The 16,778-nt window shown below is 40.6% G+C and overlaps 1 protein-coding gene across 1 annotated transcript; it reads right to left on the bottom strand.

Annotated features, from left to right (window-relative positions):
• Positions 1–527: 527 nt before the first annotated feature.
• Positions 528–11,700, bottom strand: CCDC110 (coiled-coil domain containing 110; the record flags this gene model as incomplete). Its single annotated transcript, XM_079726544.1, has 6 exons — positions 528–2,552; positions 3,228–3,287; positions 3,373–3,483; positions 4,786–4,851; positions 5,118–5,173; positions 11,241–11,700. 6 exons carry the CDS (start codon positions 11,698–11,700, stop codon positions 528–530), a joined length of 2,778 nt encoding a protein of 925 aa, XP_079582670.1.
• Positions 11,701–16,778: the final 5,078 nt, after the last annotated feature.

The raw sequence follows: 16,778 nt of genomic DNA, 5'->3' as shown, positions 1-16,778 counted from the left end.
TCGAATTTAAAAAACTAGTCTAATCAATTATAAGGTAATTGTAATCACATGTAAAAGTGAATTTAAAATTTTTTGTTGAAAAAAATACTTGGACAAAGGATTTTGAAACATTGATTTTAGAAATTTATTTACATGGTTTGGATGGAAGCAATTGATATGGTTTACTTGGAATTCCTGGAAAAAAAGAAGAATTTTTTAAAAGGTTTTACTTCTAAGTGTATTACAGAAAAATAATAATTAAAAAAAATCCCTGTTTGCTGCCAAAGTCGCTTTGGTCATATACAATGTATAGAAGTAGTATAATAAAATAATATGAATTTTATCAAAAGAGCAAAATCTAAATAATCACTATATAATAAATTGGGTACAAATCTCACAAAACTGAATTGTACTCACCTTCTTATTACTGTCCTCTGGCTAATGCCCAATAGGCTAAAAGAATCTTAAACATATTTCTGCTAACCCACCACAATATACATACCTTTCAAATCAGGGGCTAAAGGCCTGCTCCTAGGACTAGAGGTGTCTCATTGAATACCATGGATGTCAATACGGAGTTCCCCTCTTCTTGAAAGGTGACACATTTTTGATAGGTCAATATGATGATTATAGATTTTTTCACTTAGATTTAAATATTCTCTTTGACGATTCCGCATCTCAAATTCCAAGGTATCCCTTTCATTCTCTATACTTACATAGTTTTCTAAACGTATTTTGTCTTCCTCAAGTCTACTGATGCTGTTTTCAAATTTTATACTTTCTTGACTATGTTCTTTTAGTTCTTCTTTTAGAATCTGATTATCAGTTTTAATTTCCATTAACATTTTTGATAACATTTCACATTTTTTGCCCATTTCTGACAAACTATTCTTATAAATACTTGCTTCTGATTTTGCGTTTTTTATTTCTTGCAGAAAATACTCTTCGGCTGTAGATTGGTATGTTTGAATATCCTCAGTTTCTCTTTGCATCATTTCTCTAGCAGCAGTAGATTCTTGTAAGGTTGTTTCAAGATTAAGCTTTTCGTTTTTAACTGTTTCTATTATTTGAAGAAGTGTCTGTTGTTCAGATTTGGCCAATCTTTCTTTCTCTTTTAGCTGCATTATCTCTAGCTGGTTTTCTTTTCGTTCATTTTCAAGTGAGACTTTTTCCTTTAGAAGCTGGTATGTTTTTTCCTCTAACATTTCTTTTTCCTCTTGTATCAATAGAATATTTGTTTTCATTGATTCCATTTCTGTGATCAATAGTTTATTTTCATTACTGACAATGGCCATGTCATTTTGAGCTTTGTGTTCCTTACTTTTTAGTTGTTCTAATGTTTCTATCATTTGTTGCTTCTCCAAAGAAAGTTGACTATTTTTTTCCTCTAGGGTTTTATTTTGTCCTTGGAGAACATTATACTTACTAATTATTTCTTTCAATTCTTTAAGACATTCTTTGCCATCTTCTTCTGTTTTAATTAACTTGGACTGAATAGTGTTCTGTTCTTCAACCAATGTCTTAAATTGTTTTTCGTACATTTCAATTTTCTGTATCAGAGATTGTGTGGTAAAGACAAGAGGTTTAATTTTCATTTTAAGGGTTAGGTTTTCATTCTGTAGTTTCAGTACTTTTTTCTGTATCTGCATAGATTCTTTCAGGTAATTCTGTAAGTACTGAATGTTTGCTACACACTGTTCAGTAACAGAATTGACTTTGGATGTCTTCTCGTTTTCAAATATTATTGATCCTTCTTTCACTGCTAATGGTTGTCTTTCTTTGTCTTTCATTGCATATTTTGTTGGGTCAAAGAATGCCAGTGTATGTCTTGGAACTCTGGAATGGAGTTTTAAATCTGCAATATTCTTGTCAGTGATAGGAATTTCTTTATTATTTTTCTCATTCTTTTCCCCGCTGTGTATTTCACTCTTAGATAGTTTTTTACATTTCCTACAAAAATTCACATGGAATTTTGACACTGTTTCCCTAAGTGGGAGTAATTTGTTTACTAGTGCCTCTAATTCCAAAATTCTCTTTGATTTTATATCTTCATTTAAGTTACTTTCAATATTTTCTTCCTTAATAAAGTTAATTTTTTCCTTGTGAGTGGGGGGCAGGTCATAGTTACCATTCCTTGGAACAGCTTTTAAAGTTTGCAGTTCATTTGTAAGTGCCAGTTCCCTGTCATGTGACTTTTGAAGCTCTTCCTTCATTTGTTTGATAGAATGGCAAATATCATCTAAATTTTCACAAAATCCATGCTTGAGAACAGGCACAGTAATTCTGAACTTATCCAGAATTACCATATCAGCTTGAGACATCCCGTTTTGAGGTACATTAGGTAGGAAATTATAAAGGTTATTATAATTCCTCAAGTCAGAATTTTCTGAAGCTGGATTATCTGTCGAAGTTAATATGTCCTTGAAATGTATCTGGCATGGGATATTTATACCTTGAGAGAGACTGTTAACACTGTCACTACTGAATATTTCTTCTACTGAATGAAGAGTCCTAGGATCCTCAAAATGCTGAATTTTCTCCATAGAAAGGGTTTCTTCTTGATTCTCTGTAGGCTAGTAACAATAAAAATCACACTATAAATGTACTATCATTTGCTACATGACCAACAAATTAAGATAATATTTTGTGGAGGAATTGTTTTTACTACAACCAGCATGAACATTCTATCCATTTCTGCAGCAAAGAGGCTGACAAGTATGATTCATTTTCTCCAGAAAATCTACCTTTATTTTGAGATCTGTAACTCTGGTCTTCACAATTTGCTTAGAAATTGCACTTATTTCCTTAGGGGGTGAGATAGAAGGGCCAACCCCTCAATTCCAGAAATACAAATTCAGCATTTCTCAAGAGACCATCATAGATAGGTGGGGAAGAGAGAAGCAGTAGTTCAAAGGGAAGTTTAAGGAAAATGAAAATTTCTACTTCTGGGCTATTTGTCAACCTTAGCTTGTCTTCCTCATTTCAAATGGATCTAGGGTTGTGACTCTTCAGAGAAAGTGTGAAGTTCTAATAAGTATAGACACAGTGACTCTAGTTTGGACCTGTTTTAGAGAACTCACTCTAGGTGTAAGTCAGTCCTAAAAGTAGAAAAACTCAAAGTGGACAGAAAAACTGCCGTGTATTTCAGTTTACTTGGGAATCTTTAGGTGTATGGACTAAGTCAAATGCCCCTCACACGCTCTCCTAAGAGAAACAAGAAAATTGCAGAAGTACAGAGGTAAACGCACATCTTTTAGAGTTTTCAGGACAGGAGTTTCCTTATTTTCATCTTTGACAATCCAGTCGCCCTGTGAAGAAGGGGAGAATGTAAAGGTTGCAGTAACATTTCTGAAGTACCTAAATGTAGGAATGATTTTGTACGGAAACACATACCAAAGCTTTTTCATTGCGTGTGCCAAATACTAGATTTTTTTCTGAGCTAAATTGTGGGTTTTCTGCTTCAACAATACTTTTGTTCAATATTTCACTGATTTTAGACTGCATCTTTAAAAGAGAAATTAAGAATGTCAGACTTTGATTTCACATTTATAAAGTTATGAATGCACAAGGATAATAGATATTATACTTGAAAGATACCTTTAAATTTCCTATGCATATTCTTTTCCATCATATAAAATAAAAATTAAATTTAATTTATTGTAATCTCTATCACTGAAGGAATCTTTAAGAAAAGTATGTCTTTACTATATGATTATAAAATCAGAAAGACTTAATTTAGGAAAACAATAAAATCTTATGAATTAAAATAATTTTAGATGTTTGATTTTTACATTGTTGAATAAATCAGAGGTCTTTGATCTCTGTCATCAGAATGCAATCTATTCTGTCAGCCTCAGGAGGATTTTATCTTCTCTTCCCATTTCCCTGCAGTTGCTTCAAGCATATCAGGATGAAGTTTATATTGGGTCTTTAGTGACTATGCGTTGTGTTATGTACCCCCAGAATCCATGCCCTATCCTTCTGTTAACACTACCCCTTACTTCTGGATAAAGTCCATGTGCCTTTGGTGATACAGATCCCTCCTCCAGCTCCAAGGGGTGGGCATGTGACCCAGAGCTAACCAGTCAGAGCGCTGCCTCCCTCTCAACAGTGATTGCTTCAAGCACTGCATGTGGGGCTGTCAGAATCAGGCCAAGAACTCAGTACACACTGTTAAGAGAGAAAAGCATGGTCTCATCTCTGTCTAACTGGAACCTGGAAGGATAAGGTGTACCAGCAGTACACCTCCAGGTACTGCTGGTGAAGTTTTTGCTGGTGTTCCGGCAGGTTTTTTTTGTTCATGTCCTTTTGTAGTGGGGGAGGAACTTCTAGCAACCCTTTTGCTACCACATGGAGTCTGAGAATACGTTACTGTCAAAAGCAGAACCAAGATGAGGAGTGAGGCTGGTTCCCTGATGACGTGAGTCCTGATCATGTGGATGAAGCCATCCCCAAGTGAACTGTACCTAGGGTTTGCATTACTAGAGCTAATAAAGTACACTTTTCCCTTGGTCAGTTTGACTTAGATTTTATATCACTTATAATGAGAGTCCCTATTTGTAGACTATATATAGGTAGCACTTTAAACATATGTTTTAAAAAAAATCAGTGAGTGTTATTTCTTTTGGCTCATATCCAAATGCAAGTATAACAGAATATAGTTTCCTGCCAATTTTGTGTCTAGAATAGGTTGTGGCTTTATTACATTCAATACCAACTAATCAGTTGGCTAGTGATCATCAGCTTAGAAGTGTGTGATGGTATTCTAAGTTTGAATATTTTCTATGTAAATTAGAAGAAACATACCATGCTAACATTCTGCAAAGTCTGTATTCGGAGAGCCTGAAATGATTCCAGCTGATGCTGAAGGGCCTACAACAAAATTACACAAGATATGAAATTGAACATTTTTAGGTGAACATACATTTTGTTACAATTAAAAAAAAAAATCCCCCGAAGTTGCCTATTACAAGGATCATGTGAGGGTCAGGTGACTCACATTCTTCATCATTCTTGCTCACTCTCCAGTGCATTTTGATGAAGACTTTTGTGGAAAACCCGTATATATTTAGGAAGTATTCTGAGAAAGATCAGACTTTACACAGGTTTTCTGAGAAAATAAAATGAAATATACTCACTTTCAGTGCTGATTGTGCTTGGATTTGATTTTCTGATTCTGTTATGCAGTCGTATTCTAAAAAGTAAAATTGAAAACGATGTGATTTAATTCTGAAGTGTTATTTTTAAAGAATGTTGATGGAAAGCAGTCTCCTAGAGCTTTCCTGGATGGTGAGGCAAAGAGATAATGAGATGGTTGATGTTCACATTAAGAAAAACCCGATGCTAGCTGCATAGTGAGTTTAAGAGATAATTCTCATCTGACTTACAATACTGCACCTACTTAAGGTTGTAATAGTGGTTTTACTTTTATAATAAACCCTTAACTTGTAACACCAAACTGAGAACTCTCAGGAGCTCAGATATCTTTGTTTGTTTCTGGGATATAAACTATATTTTTTGGTAAAAATATTAACAATTCTTATGTTAAGGGAGACCCTTGGCAAAGTCTTATATAGGCCCCAGTACCTACGCAATGGCCATGTGATGTTTTTCTTCCTTAACATGGAAAACAATTTGGATTAATAGAACATAATTTTTGTTATGCTCTTAAGCAAAGTGCTATAAGGATCTGTGTGTTCCTTCCTAGAAAATAGATTTTAGATCTGCAATAGGGGAGAGACTATATAACGTTTGCAAATTTCCTGACATACATTCCTCTTTTTTCCCAAATGTTAGGCTACTTGCTTTGTAAATTTTTATTTAAAAAAATTAAAAAACATGTCCTGAGTGAAATGAGAGTTATGTTAGAATTTGCCCCAGGCTGACAATTTCTGCTGTAAGAGAAGGTTTTTAAAGAAGTCAGTGCATCTCTTTTGGAATGGCAGTCTGCCAGATGTTATAGAATCTGGTTGCAAAGTATACTTCCTTCCACCCAGTCCCAATGTGGCCCTCATCACTGAGAGAGCTGCTGTGGTTCAGAGCCTGGAGCCATTTGGCCAGTTGAAGAATCCCGCCTTCATCACAGGGCAGGGATGGACTGTGTGTGGGGGCTGGGCAGGGGGTGCATTAATGAGTATCTTCAGGATTCTGGCTTTCTTTATCGCCTCTGAAAGTCAGAGGGAGCTATGAGCCATGCTATAGATAGCCTTGCCAGCATCATCTGTTTTTATCTTTGGCCTCCACTCTCCAATTTTATGTCCTGAGGGGGTGCCCCCTTCCTTCTCCAGGTACTGCTGGTGACGTTTTTGCTGGTGTTCTGGCAGGGTTTTTTTGTTCCTGTCCTTTTGTAGTGGGGGAGGAAGGTCTGGGATCTTCTTTGGCTCTAAAATCTCTACCTGAAAGTCTAGAATAATTTTGATAAGTTCATGATTTGGCCTTAAATATTGTTTCATGTTCAAGTGGTTCATTCCTTCAATAATACCACACATTCAGATTTTGAGTGTCTACTATGTGGTGTGCCCCACTGTAGTTACTATAGACACAGCAATGAATAAATCAGCCGGAGCTCCTGTTCTCACTATGCCTACCTTCTAAAACAAGTAAACAGAAAAAAAGCAAACAAAGATATAAACAAGATACTTCCAAATAGTGATAAATAACACAAAGAAAATAGGCTACTGTGACAGTGAGGGAGATGAGGACAGCACTGGGGAGGGCGGTTAGAAAAGGCCTATCTGGTATTTTGTGGCTTCAGCCGAGACTCCTACGTGATAAGCAGGGGCCAGCCGTGTGGACATCTGTAGGAAGAGATTCAGAGCAGAGGAAACCGCAAGGTCCTGAAGCAGAGCACGTGTTACCTGTGTTTGGAACAGAAAGAAAGCCCATGTGGATGCAGCTTCCTGAGCAGATGGGAGCACGGTGTGCTAAGAGTTCAGGGGGAGATGGGGGTGAGGTTAGAGAGAATCTGGCAAGCCATCCTGAGGGGTTTGGCTTTTATTTTAGGAGACATGAGAAGCTTTGGGGGGTTTCAATCACGAGAATGATTTGATTTGACTAAAAACTTTATAGGACACTCTCCAGCATGATAATGGATGAGAAGGTAGCAGTTGCAGGACTATTGGAATAATCCAAGGGAGAGACAAAGGTACCTTGGACTAGAATGGCAGTGGGGGAAAGGGAGAAAAACAGGTGGATTCAAAATACGTTTTTGAGATGAAGCATCGCTGGAGGATTAGATGTGGCCAGTGTCGAGGGAGGAAAGGTGACTCCTAGGTTTTTAGTGAGAGCAGGTGGACGAATGAGGATGCCATTTACTGAAATGGAAAAGAGTGGGGGAGGAACATATTTTAGGGAAAACTCGTTTAGGTCTGTTAAAGTTAAATTTTCTGTTGGACATCAAAGTGGAGATGTCAACAGGCTGTTGGATAGTCCAGGCTCTGGGTCAGGGGAGTGCTTATGAGCACTGTATTGGGAAATATGGACCCTGCTGCTGGCCTAGACAGGGGCACTTTCTGTGCAGTGAGCAGCTCAGAACCCCAGATGAAGTGGCTCGAGGGGAGATGGAACGTGAAGGTTCGTGGGCAACGCTTTGTGGTTTTACTGTGGCAGGGGATAAGGTGCCTGGTGGGGATAGGGGTTTTTGGAAGAGACGTGAAGGTTAAGAAGAACTTTTTTTAACCATGAGAGAGTCTAATGTGCCTGCTTACTGCGGGAACCATATAGTGGAAACGGAGGAGAAGAATAATTCTGGAGAATGAGGAAGGCTGATGGCCAAAGCTGAGTACTTGAGAATTCCAGGAGAGGTCCGATCTGGAGGAAATGACCTGTGATTGAGCAGGGACAGGCCTTCCACTGAAGCGGGGGACAGCAGAGAATATGGAACACAGGCGGTAGGTTAGCAAAGTTTAAGGTTGAAGGTCAGGGAGTTTGGGTCTGATTGCTTCTAGTTTTTTCATATAGTTTGAGGTCATGTTACACATTGGGAGGCAGCGGTGAGAGGTGTTGGAGATTTGAGGAAACCAGAAGAGTGGACTAGTTACCTTGGACAGGGCTTGCAGAAGCATTTACTGGGGAAATAAAGTAACTTTTCCAAATAGCATTGAGATCCGTGGTATGACTCAGAAGTGAGTGTTTTTCTCCAGCAAAGTTCATATGATTCAGTGAAGATACAGAGTAGGCAGAGAGTTGGATTCATCTATTTTTAAAAGCTACGAAAATAACTTTTTGTTTTTCTTATGAGTTTCAGAGACATTGGCTACTGCTTATTCCCAAAGGGAAGATAATTTTAAAATTCATCAGTACTTAAAGAAACACATAGGATTATGTGATTCTAGAATTGGAAGGGAAATTATCAGTGAAGCACAGGAGAGGGAACACAGTCACAGGTCACCATTTATTAAGTCCTTGCTAAATGTACAATATTGGGAAGTATTTAGACTAAGTAGTGGATATGGTGCCAGCCCTGAAGAAGCTTATACTCTATTCAGATTGCAAGAAATATTATTCAGATTATATTCAACTTAAGTTCTCTAGCTGTTTCATATTTAAGTGTCAAAATTTAAAAACAAGATAGTTATCAGCAGGATGACTTTTGAGGTAATTAAGGTAAAGATATAGGGAATTTATTCTGAAGTCTGCAGAAGATTATGTCATATTCAATGTATAGAGAAAGTTTTAAGGGCATACCTGTAGCTAACAGAGCAGGGAGAACAAATGAGTTTTAAAAATGCAGCGTCATAACGATTCTATATAGGATGTTAGACGCTCTGTAGTGAACGCCTTTTAATTCTCAGGTTCAAATACTGAGTTTTGCTGTGACAATTCACACTCACTCCTAGAAGTAACTGTTTTATTGAAGCCTTGTGAGCTGTTCTACCCAAGCCTTCATTCATTCATCTAACAACTATTTTTAAGCACCTGCTATGTATCAAGTACTGTCCAAGGTGCTGGGGATCCTACAGTGAACAAAATTTGCAAAATCCCTGCCCATGTGAGGGGAACAAAGGATATTGTGTGTAAGATGGGAGTGAATCCTATGGAGAAGAGTAAGGCACAGAGCAGGGGAGTGTGCATATCTGCACGAGGCTTTGTTATGGGAGCTATGGAGCCAGGCTGCCTGAGCTTGAATCCTGGCTCTGCCACATGCGCTCACTGTGAGGGATCAGTGTCTCGTTTGTAGGTAAAGCCTTCCACAGTGCATGGCACACAGTAAATGCTCAAGAAAAATTTACTCTCTTACTGTAGCAGCAAGGGTATTATCAATATGATGATGATTTGGTAAATGTAAAATTTCTAATAGAGATGGAAGGGAGGGATGACTGCTCAGATTCTCCAGTGCTTCCCATTTTGCTCAGAATAAAACTGCACATCCTTACATGGAATTACAAAGCCCAGTGTCCTCTCTGAACCCTTCTCCTGTCCTCCTCCTTGCTCGTTCTGCTCCCGTCACCAGCTGATCCTCCAACATGCCAGGCATCCTCCCACCTAGGGACCTTTGCAGCTGCTGTTCTCTCCGCCTGGAATGTACTTTCCCCGGAAATCTGCACTGAGACTACTCCTTTACCTCCTTCAGGTCTTTGCTCAGATGTCATCTGCTAAGTGAGGTCTCCTACCATCCTATTTGAAATAAAATTGCACACTCCCCACCCACCTCTGACACTCCATATATATACTTCACGCCATATACTAACTCCTTGTTCTTTTAAAATCAGAGACCTGAGAAATATATACGACCTTGCAATTCGGCACTATTTATGCAAATCATGTCAGTGTTCTGTTGGTCAGTACCCAGCGAATGGATCACTTGGTGACCATGACGTGTAGCTAAGAGAACAGAAAGTGGGGAGGGCACAAGGTCACACCTCCTAGTTTTGCCTTGAGCTGTAAGCAGGAAGTCCCTGCCATCCTTGGTGGCGCCTAACTTAGAATATCTCTCACAGATTGAGTCCCTGCCCTTGTACCCGCCATGCTCTAGCAAGAAAGACTGTAACTCTCCCACAAGCATATGATGTGCTATTTGGTATGTAACTTCATTTTCTGTGAACGCTGGCATTTTCCTCCAGAGCCTTCCATCTCGCTCACATTAGAGAACACACGGTCTTGCCACATTAAGCTCTCTCAGTCTCTTCTGACCTTAAACACTCTCTCTTGGTGTGGAGCTGTCTCCGTGTCTAGACTCTCTGTGAGGGCTTTCTGCCCCACTCAGGGCTTCTCGTCGCCCCTCCTGTTGCACAGGGATGCCTGCCTGGCCTCATGCAGGCGGGCGGGGTGCAGAAGAGCAGAGAGGGGGCAGGTCAGTGAGGTGTGGCTTAGCCTGGTGGTCACTGGGCATCCAATTGTCTTGTGTTTTTGTCTGCCGGGTGTGGCTGCTCCAGCCCTTTTTTTTAGAGCCCTTGACAAGGCCGTTGTGAAGGTCCCCGGTTTATGGAGGTGGACAAACCCCAACCTGACCTCAGGTCTCGGGCTCACCACTTGTTGCAGCACCTCTGCGTCTGGATTGCCCACGTGTCCCGCGTGGCTTATGGGCAACTGTAGGATCCCAACGCGGCCCCTCAGTTTAGATACTGCCTTCCACCCACAGCCTTCTGCTTCTTCCCTGGTGTCTCACTTGAAAACCAGGCCCCTCTGACAGCTGTGTAGCCTCCTTCAGCTTCTCTCAAGGAAGCGAGACTCCAGCTTCAGTGTTCTCAGATCCTCCACACATCTTATTCATGGTTTATACGGAACCTGAAAACTGCAGCTTTTTAATGATTTCAAACATCCTCCCTATACAGTATCCTGTAGTCCACAAATATTTACTATAAAAGTATTTCTTTTGGAAAAAAATAGGTATCTTTTTAGTGACTGTCCAAAAAATCAGCAATTCTTATTTGGTATTCAGAGAAGCAGTACAGTGTAGCATGGAGGTTAAGGCCTGGACCCTGGAGCTACCCTGCTGAATACTGGCTCTGTCAGTTGCTGCCTGTGTGACCTTGGGGAGTTAGTTAACCTCTCTGTGCCTCAGTTTCCTCACTTGTAATATGAGGAGAATGGTAGTACCTACTTCATAGGGTTGTTGTGAGGATTAAATAAGTTGACACATTTAAGTGCTCAGAACAACATCTGGCACAAAGTAAATGTCCCGTGTTAGTTATTATTAGTATCTTACGAGTAGTTACCGGAAGCACACCAGCTGGGCCAGTGGATTTAGGTAATGTACTGGTTGCCTCTAGTAAAAGGCAGAAACATCACTACCATCGGAGCTTTGGCCTGGGAGGTTTTACCTGTTTCACTGCCACCATTTTCCTTTACCCCCTCAGAGGAATTTAGGATCTTGGGTGCTGAAAGGAGAACGCAGTCAGCCTCCTCCTCTTCGTCAGGATGCTTTTCTGTAACTGAACAGTACGCGGCTTTTGGTTTTGCTGGGAGAAAGGAGGCGAGGCGTGGGGATTCGGGACGCGGGCGCGCAGAGCGGCCACGGGAGGGCGCGCTGGGGCCACGCCGCGGCGGCGGGCCGGGCTGCTCCAAGGCTGGAAGCAGGGCAGGCGCAGGGACGCAGGCGGTGCTTTCCTCCCGGGGCGGGCGGAGGTGTGCGGCTCGTCTAGGAGATCCGCACTCCAGACGGGACCCGCTCCGCGGGGGAAGGAGCCGGGGCGGGGGGAGGCGGCGCTCCCCACCACGCGTCCACTTCCCAGGGCGCCCCCTCCCAGGGCAGCCCTCGGCCCGGCTCTTACCCGGGCTCATTTCTGCTGCTCAAGCTCCCTTTCCAACCGCCTTCCCCTCTCCTAGGCAGTCGGCTCGGTTGCTTCCAGCCTGGGCAGCTCGTTGCTTGGTAACGGGGTGGCCGGGACACAGCGAGCGGCAGTGGGGCGCGCGCGAGGGTGGGGGTGGGGAGGAGGAAGGTGCGCGCCGGGGGCCGGGGTGCAGTACGCCCGCCCCGCCGGAGCGGTGCCCGCGACAGCTGCGTGCTACCTTTGCTGTGCCTCCCAGGCCCAGCGACAGTCTCACTAGGGTGTGTCAACCCCCCACGGCCCACCCCCGCCGCTCCCCTGCTGACCCAGAACTTGATCTCGATCAGACTCTGATTTAACACAGCACCTGTTGGACCCAAGCTGTGTGGAGAAAGGGGAATGTTTGGAGACACGCAGACACCTAGGAACTTCCCCCTCCCCCTTTCTGATCGCCATTTCATTGTTTTATTCTGTTCTATTCCTCTTGTTTCAACCCATCGGTCGAATTAGTTTCAGCGTTTGGGGATTTGAACGGTCCTAGACCATTATTGTGAAAGGACGTCTGTTTGCTGTGGTTAAAAGAAGACCCGTTTCAGATAATGAACTTTCAATAACCGTGTATGGAAACGTACACATTAGAGCTGTCGCAGAGGCACCGGTCTTCATCTGTAGAGCATGCTCATTTCCTGTGCACCTGGGCAAACCGCTTGCAAAAGATGAATGTTGCGTTGGAAGCTGGGGCTTGTTCAACTGAGGACTGGTTGGCGTGGCCGCAGTCAATCCCTGTGCCCATCAGGAAATGGAGCTCTTTAAGTAAAAGTTTTAAATGAGTGTATATTATTATTTTGTGATAACAACCGTTACAGATAGAATATAAAATAATTGAAAATTCAAATTTTAAGTCAATAAGGAATTTAAAGTCATGATGACATAACTTATTATATAATAATTACGTGGCTTGCTTTCATGGAAATGAAATTCTTTATCAGAGGTTCAATGTTTACTTGCTGTACTTTCTTGTTTCTTAGCCTATAGAAATGGTCTCTAGAAGATTCGACAGTCTTGTGGTGTTGTAGACAATTTCAACAAATTGTAATTTTGAGAACTTAGGTTCTCCATTGATGATTGATATTGACAAAGTTAATTTTTTCTGAAGAACTACGAAAGTTTTCATCAATGTGTCTGTTAAATTACTATTCTGAATAAATTACAGTATTTTGAAGGGAGAATGTAGATAAAAAAGCATTACATTTTAGTAAGTTAACTTCCATACTAATGAAATTTCCATAACAAATAAGAAATTACTATAAAATATTCTATTTTATGTAACATTATATTTTAATATGTAATAACCTGATAATTAACAATGTAATATTCTATAATAACTAATTTGGCCATGTAATATTTGTGGATTATTATGGCAAATGTATACAGAGAAGTTACTTGTGGATTTAAATTAGAGGATTCAGGGCTTCCCTGGTGGCGCAGTGGTTGAGAGTCCGCCTGCCGATGCAGGGGACACGGGTTTGTGCCCTGGTCCGGGAAGATCCCACATGCCGCAGAGCGGCTGGGCCCGTGAGCCATGGCCGCTGGGCCTGAGCGTCCGGAGCCTGTGCTCCACAACGGGAGAGGCCACAACAGTGAGAGGCCCGCGTACCGCAAAAAAAAAAATAAATAAATAAATTAGAGGATTCAGCCACACCATTTAGCACAGAATATAAAAAGCAGATGATAAGAGCTATAATATCAAAAACTCAAACTTAGCCAGTGTGCTAATTTCAGTAGAGAACCTACTCTAATTTTAAGATACTTCCCAATCAGTTCATCAGTTAGAGAAGCAGTTCTTTACTTAGAAGGTCAGTTGATTTTAGATGTTAGGTCAACAAGATCATTTGATTATCAAACTCATTTCTCTTTAGTAAACTAAATCACATATGTGTATTCTCAGGATAGGAATAATTTATTTGTCAGAAAATTATTGTAATTAATATATAAAAAGCCCATCTTTGGAGCCAACAAAGATAATAAATTTAAAAAATGTCTAGTAATTACAGTGTCTATGATATGAATGGCATCCCCTCAGAAAAGGCCCCATGTTAGGGCCTCACATCAACAGTTGCACATGGAGACCCTGTTCTTTGGTGAGAGAGAACCTGGAAGGGTAAGAAGAGAACATGAACCCCCAGAATAGGGGTGGATGGTGGACACATCATTTTGGGGGTGTTCATTGCATTTGTGAATGTATGTCGAGGGAAGTCTTTTCTGATTACTCATGGCCACTTAAAACTGTTGTCACCAATCACACCCTGCTTGAAACTCCCTCCATTCTGAACTTTGCAGGTAATGGTGACTCGGTGACTTGCCGTCTCTGAGCATGAGTTTACCTATCTCCACAACAGGCCAGGATTGTTGTAAAGGGTCCTACTACAGTAGGTTCAGTAGTTACATAGGAGGCTGCCAATGATGGCAGCTCTAGACCCCAGAGTCTCAGGTGAGATTCCATTAAGAGTGCTGACATTTTTTCCTGTGATTCATTCTTATTTTTAAAAAATTGACACTTTAATTGGAAAAGATTCAACTACTTTAGCTCAAATACTGGAACACGTATATATTTTAAAGAGATAGTTTGTGTTGTCTAATTTGTATTGTGCACCCACTTTGTGATGAACTTGCCAAAATTCAAAAAATAAAAAAATTTATAAGTTTCTCAGTCAATGCACATTTATATGGCCTATAAAATGTAAAGTCCTCATTACGTTTTATTTATTAAATTATTTTTTGAGAAATTTAAAAGTGATGGAATATGCAGAGAAGGCTATAATTAACCCTTTGCTTCCATCTCCCAGAATTAACAGTTATAATTATATCGGCATATTTGATTTTTATTTAGAAAAAATAAAGAATCACATAGGATGGAACTCCCCACCACTTCCTTTTCTGTTCCTTCTTCCCTACACTCCTCCCATAAGAAACCATTGTCATGAATTTAGGGTATAATTTTACAGTCCATTCTTATATTTTTATACTAATTATAATGAGTAATAGAGATGATTGCCCTTGTTTGTTTTAAAGTTTTTCATAAATGGTATCATAGTTTACGTTTTATTCTGCAGCTTGCTCTTTTTCTTCAACAAATATGTTTTTTAGGTCTATGCATTTTTAAAGAATAGATCTTTAATTCAATTGTAAAAATGGACTTGAGATACCTTTCAGTTCTTCCAGTGTTTTTGCCCTTTTGGTCTCCATTATGTTTTAAATTTTGAAATGAGATCACCAACTTATAATAAAGTTGGAAGTATAGTCTGATACATATTTCATTTTCTCTTGAGCCATTAAGAGTGAGTTGTTGACATGTTGTCCCGTCACTTCCGAATACTTTGATGTGTATCTTGTAAGGACACTCCAACATGAGTACAATACAGCCATTAAAGTCTGGAAATTAGCATTGATACATTACTGCCATCTAATCCTCAGACCCCACTAAAGTTTGACCGGTTCTTCCAATAATGTCCTTTACAGCAAAGGGATCCAGTCCAACATCTTGCTTTACATGTAGTTGTCATGACAGGTCTCTTTACTCAGAGTCTCATGGACCCAGAGTTGCCTGTTTTATTCAGTGGGTTAGAATGGATTATCTCCTGTTGCTGACATGATTTATATTGTTGCTTAAATTTCCCTAATTGGGTCAGTGGGAGTGTCTCCAGCTGGCCTCTGCGTACTTTTGACACATCTCCTTCATTACTAGAGCACTTTTTAATTTGCTTGACACAGTCAGATGTTTCAGGCTTATCCTGTATTTTCCCTGCCCTAGCCCTGAAATCAGCCAATTCTCCGAGGAGTCTTGGTTTCTTTTAGAGGAGAATGGTATTTAGAAGCCAGGATGTGAGTGCTAAGTTGCTATCTAGGTGTAGCTGCTCCCAGGCCATCTTAGTAGATAGAGCAAGGGAATGTCTGCCTGGGTATGTATATACATATACACAAGCACACATGCACATTCGCATCCACGTTTATTTATCTATATTGAGAACCATGAGTTCACAATGCCTCCAGTTCCAATGCAACATCACAGTGCTCTTTCTAGTTTTCTCCCTTTCCAGATGAGAAAGTTGACTTCCATTATCCCTTATATATTTACTTATATGCTCTCTCATGCCAGTCTTTCACCATCACCCCCACGTGGATGCCCTCGTTATCCTACTTAGGTTCCAGTACTCTGTATCGCCCCTTCCCAACTCTGCTGAGACCCTGAACCCTATGCCGGGCCTCCCCTCCACCTAGACACACTCCTCATCCCTTTGGGCTCTGTCACTGTAGGCTGGACCTCCTCTCTGTGGAGAAGACCTTCACGTCCTCCCTGCCTCTGACACCATGCACTGCCCAGTCCCATGCAGGGCCACCCTCTCCACCTGCTTGAGCTCTGACCACTGATGCCAGTGTTCCCACCCATGGGGATGCTTTCTTTTCCCACCTTGGGATGGGACACCCAAAGCCTGCTTTTGCAAGGTCATGAGATGATTCTTCCATGCTTTTTTTTTTTTCTAAAAGCTTTATTGTTTTACCTTTCATTTTTAGACTCACTATTCATCTGGAATTGATTTTTATATAGAGTGTGAGGTAGGTGTCAGTATCCATTTTTTATATGCCTATCCAATTGACCCATCATTTATTATAAAGAATGTGATTTTCCATACCAGCTATATATTTTAATATATTTTACAATGTGTTTTTCTTTTGTGTGCTTATATTCTACTAATCTTGAACCTAAAGTTCCTCATTGCCAAGTTGCTAAAGTCAGGTAAAGTGATTATTTGCTTACCCAGCATATAGATTAGAGTTAGATAAAAGGAATAGTATAGTGAAATTTCCTTTAGACTGCAGAAATGGGGAAAACCCCATTCTCCTGAGTGAGACCAGGAGAACCCTGGGTATCTGAGATTTTCTGTTGAGCACCCAGTGTTTTCTATAGCACTCAGGTTTTCAGTACATAGAAATGAAGGCTCAGTGATATTCAGAAGAATCTGGCAAAAATTTGCATTACACTTGCCCGGCCCTACCTATCATTGTTCCTGCTCCTGTGACACGGAATGGGTT

The sequence above is a fragment of the Hyperoodon ampullatus genome (genome assembly GCF_949752795.1).
Source record: "Hyperoodon ampullatus genome assembly, chromosome: 20".
Lineage (NCBI taxonomy): Eukaryota > Metazoa > Chordata > Mammalia > Artiodactyla > Ziphiidae > Hyperoodon > Hyperoodon ampullatus.
Note: the sequence above shows the minus strand (reverse complement) of the source record. Positions and strands in the feature narration are given on the sequence as shown.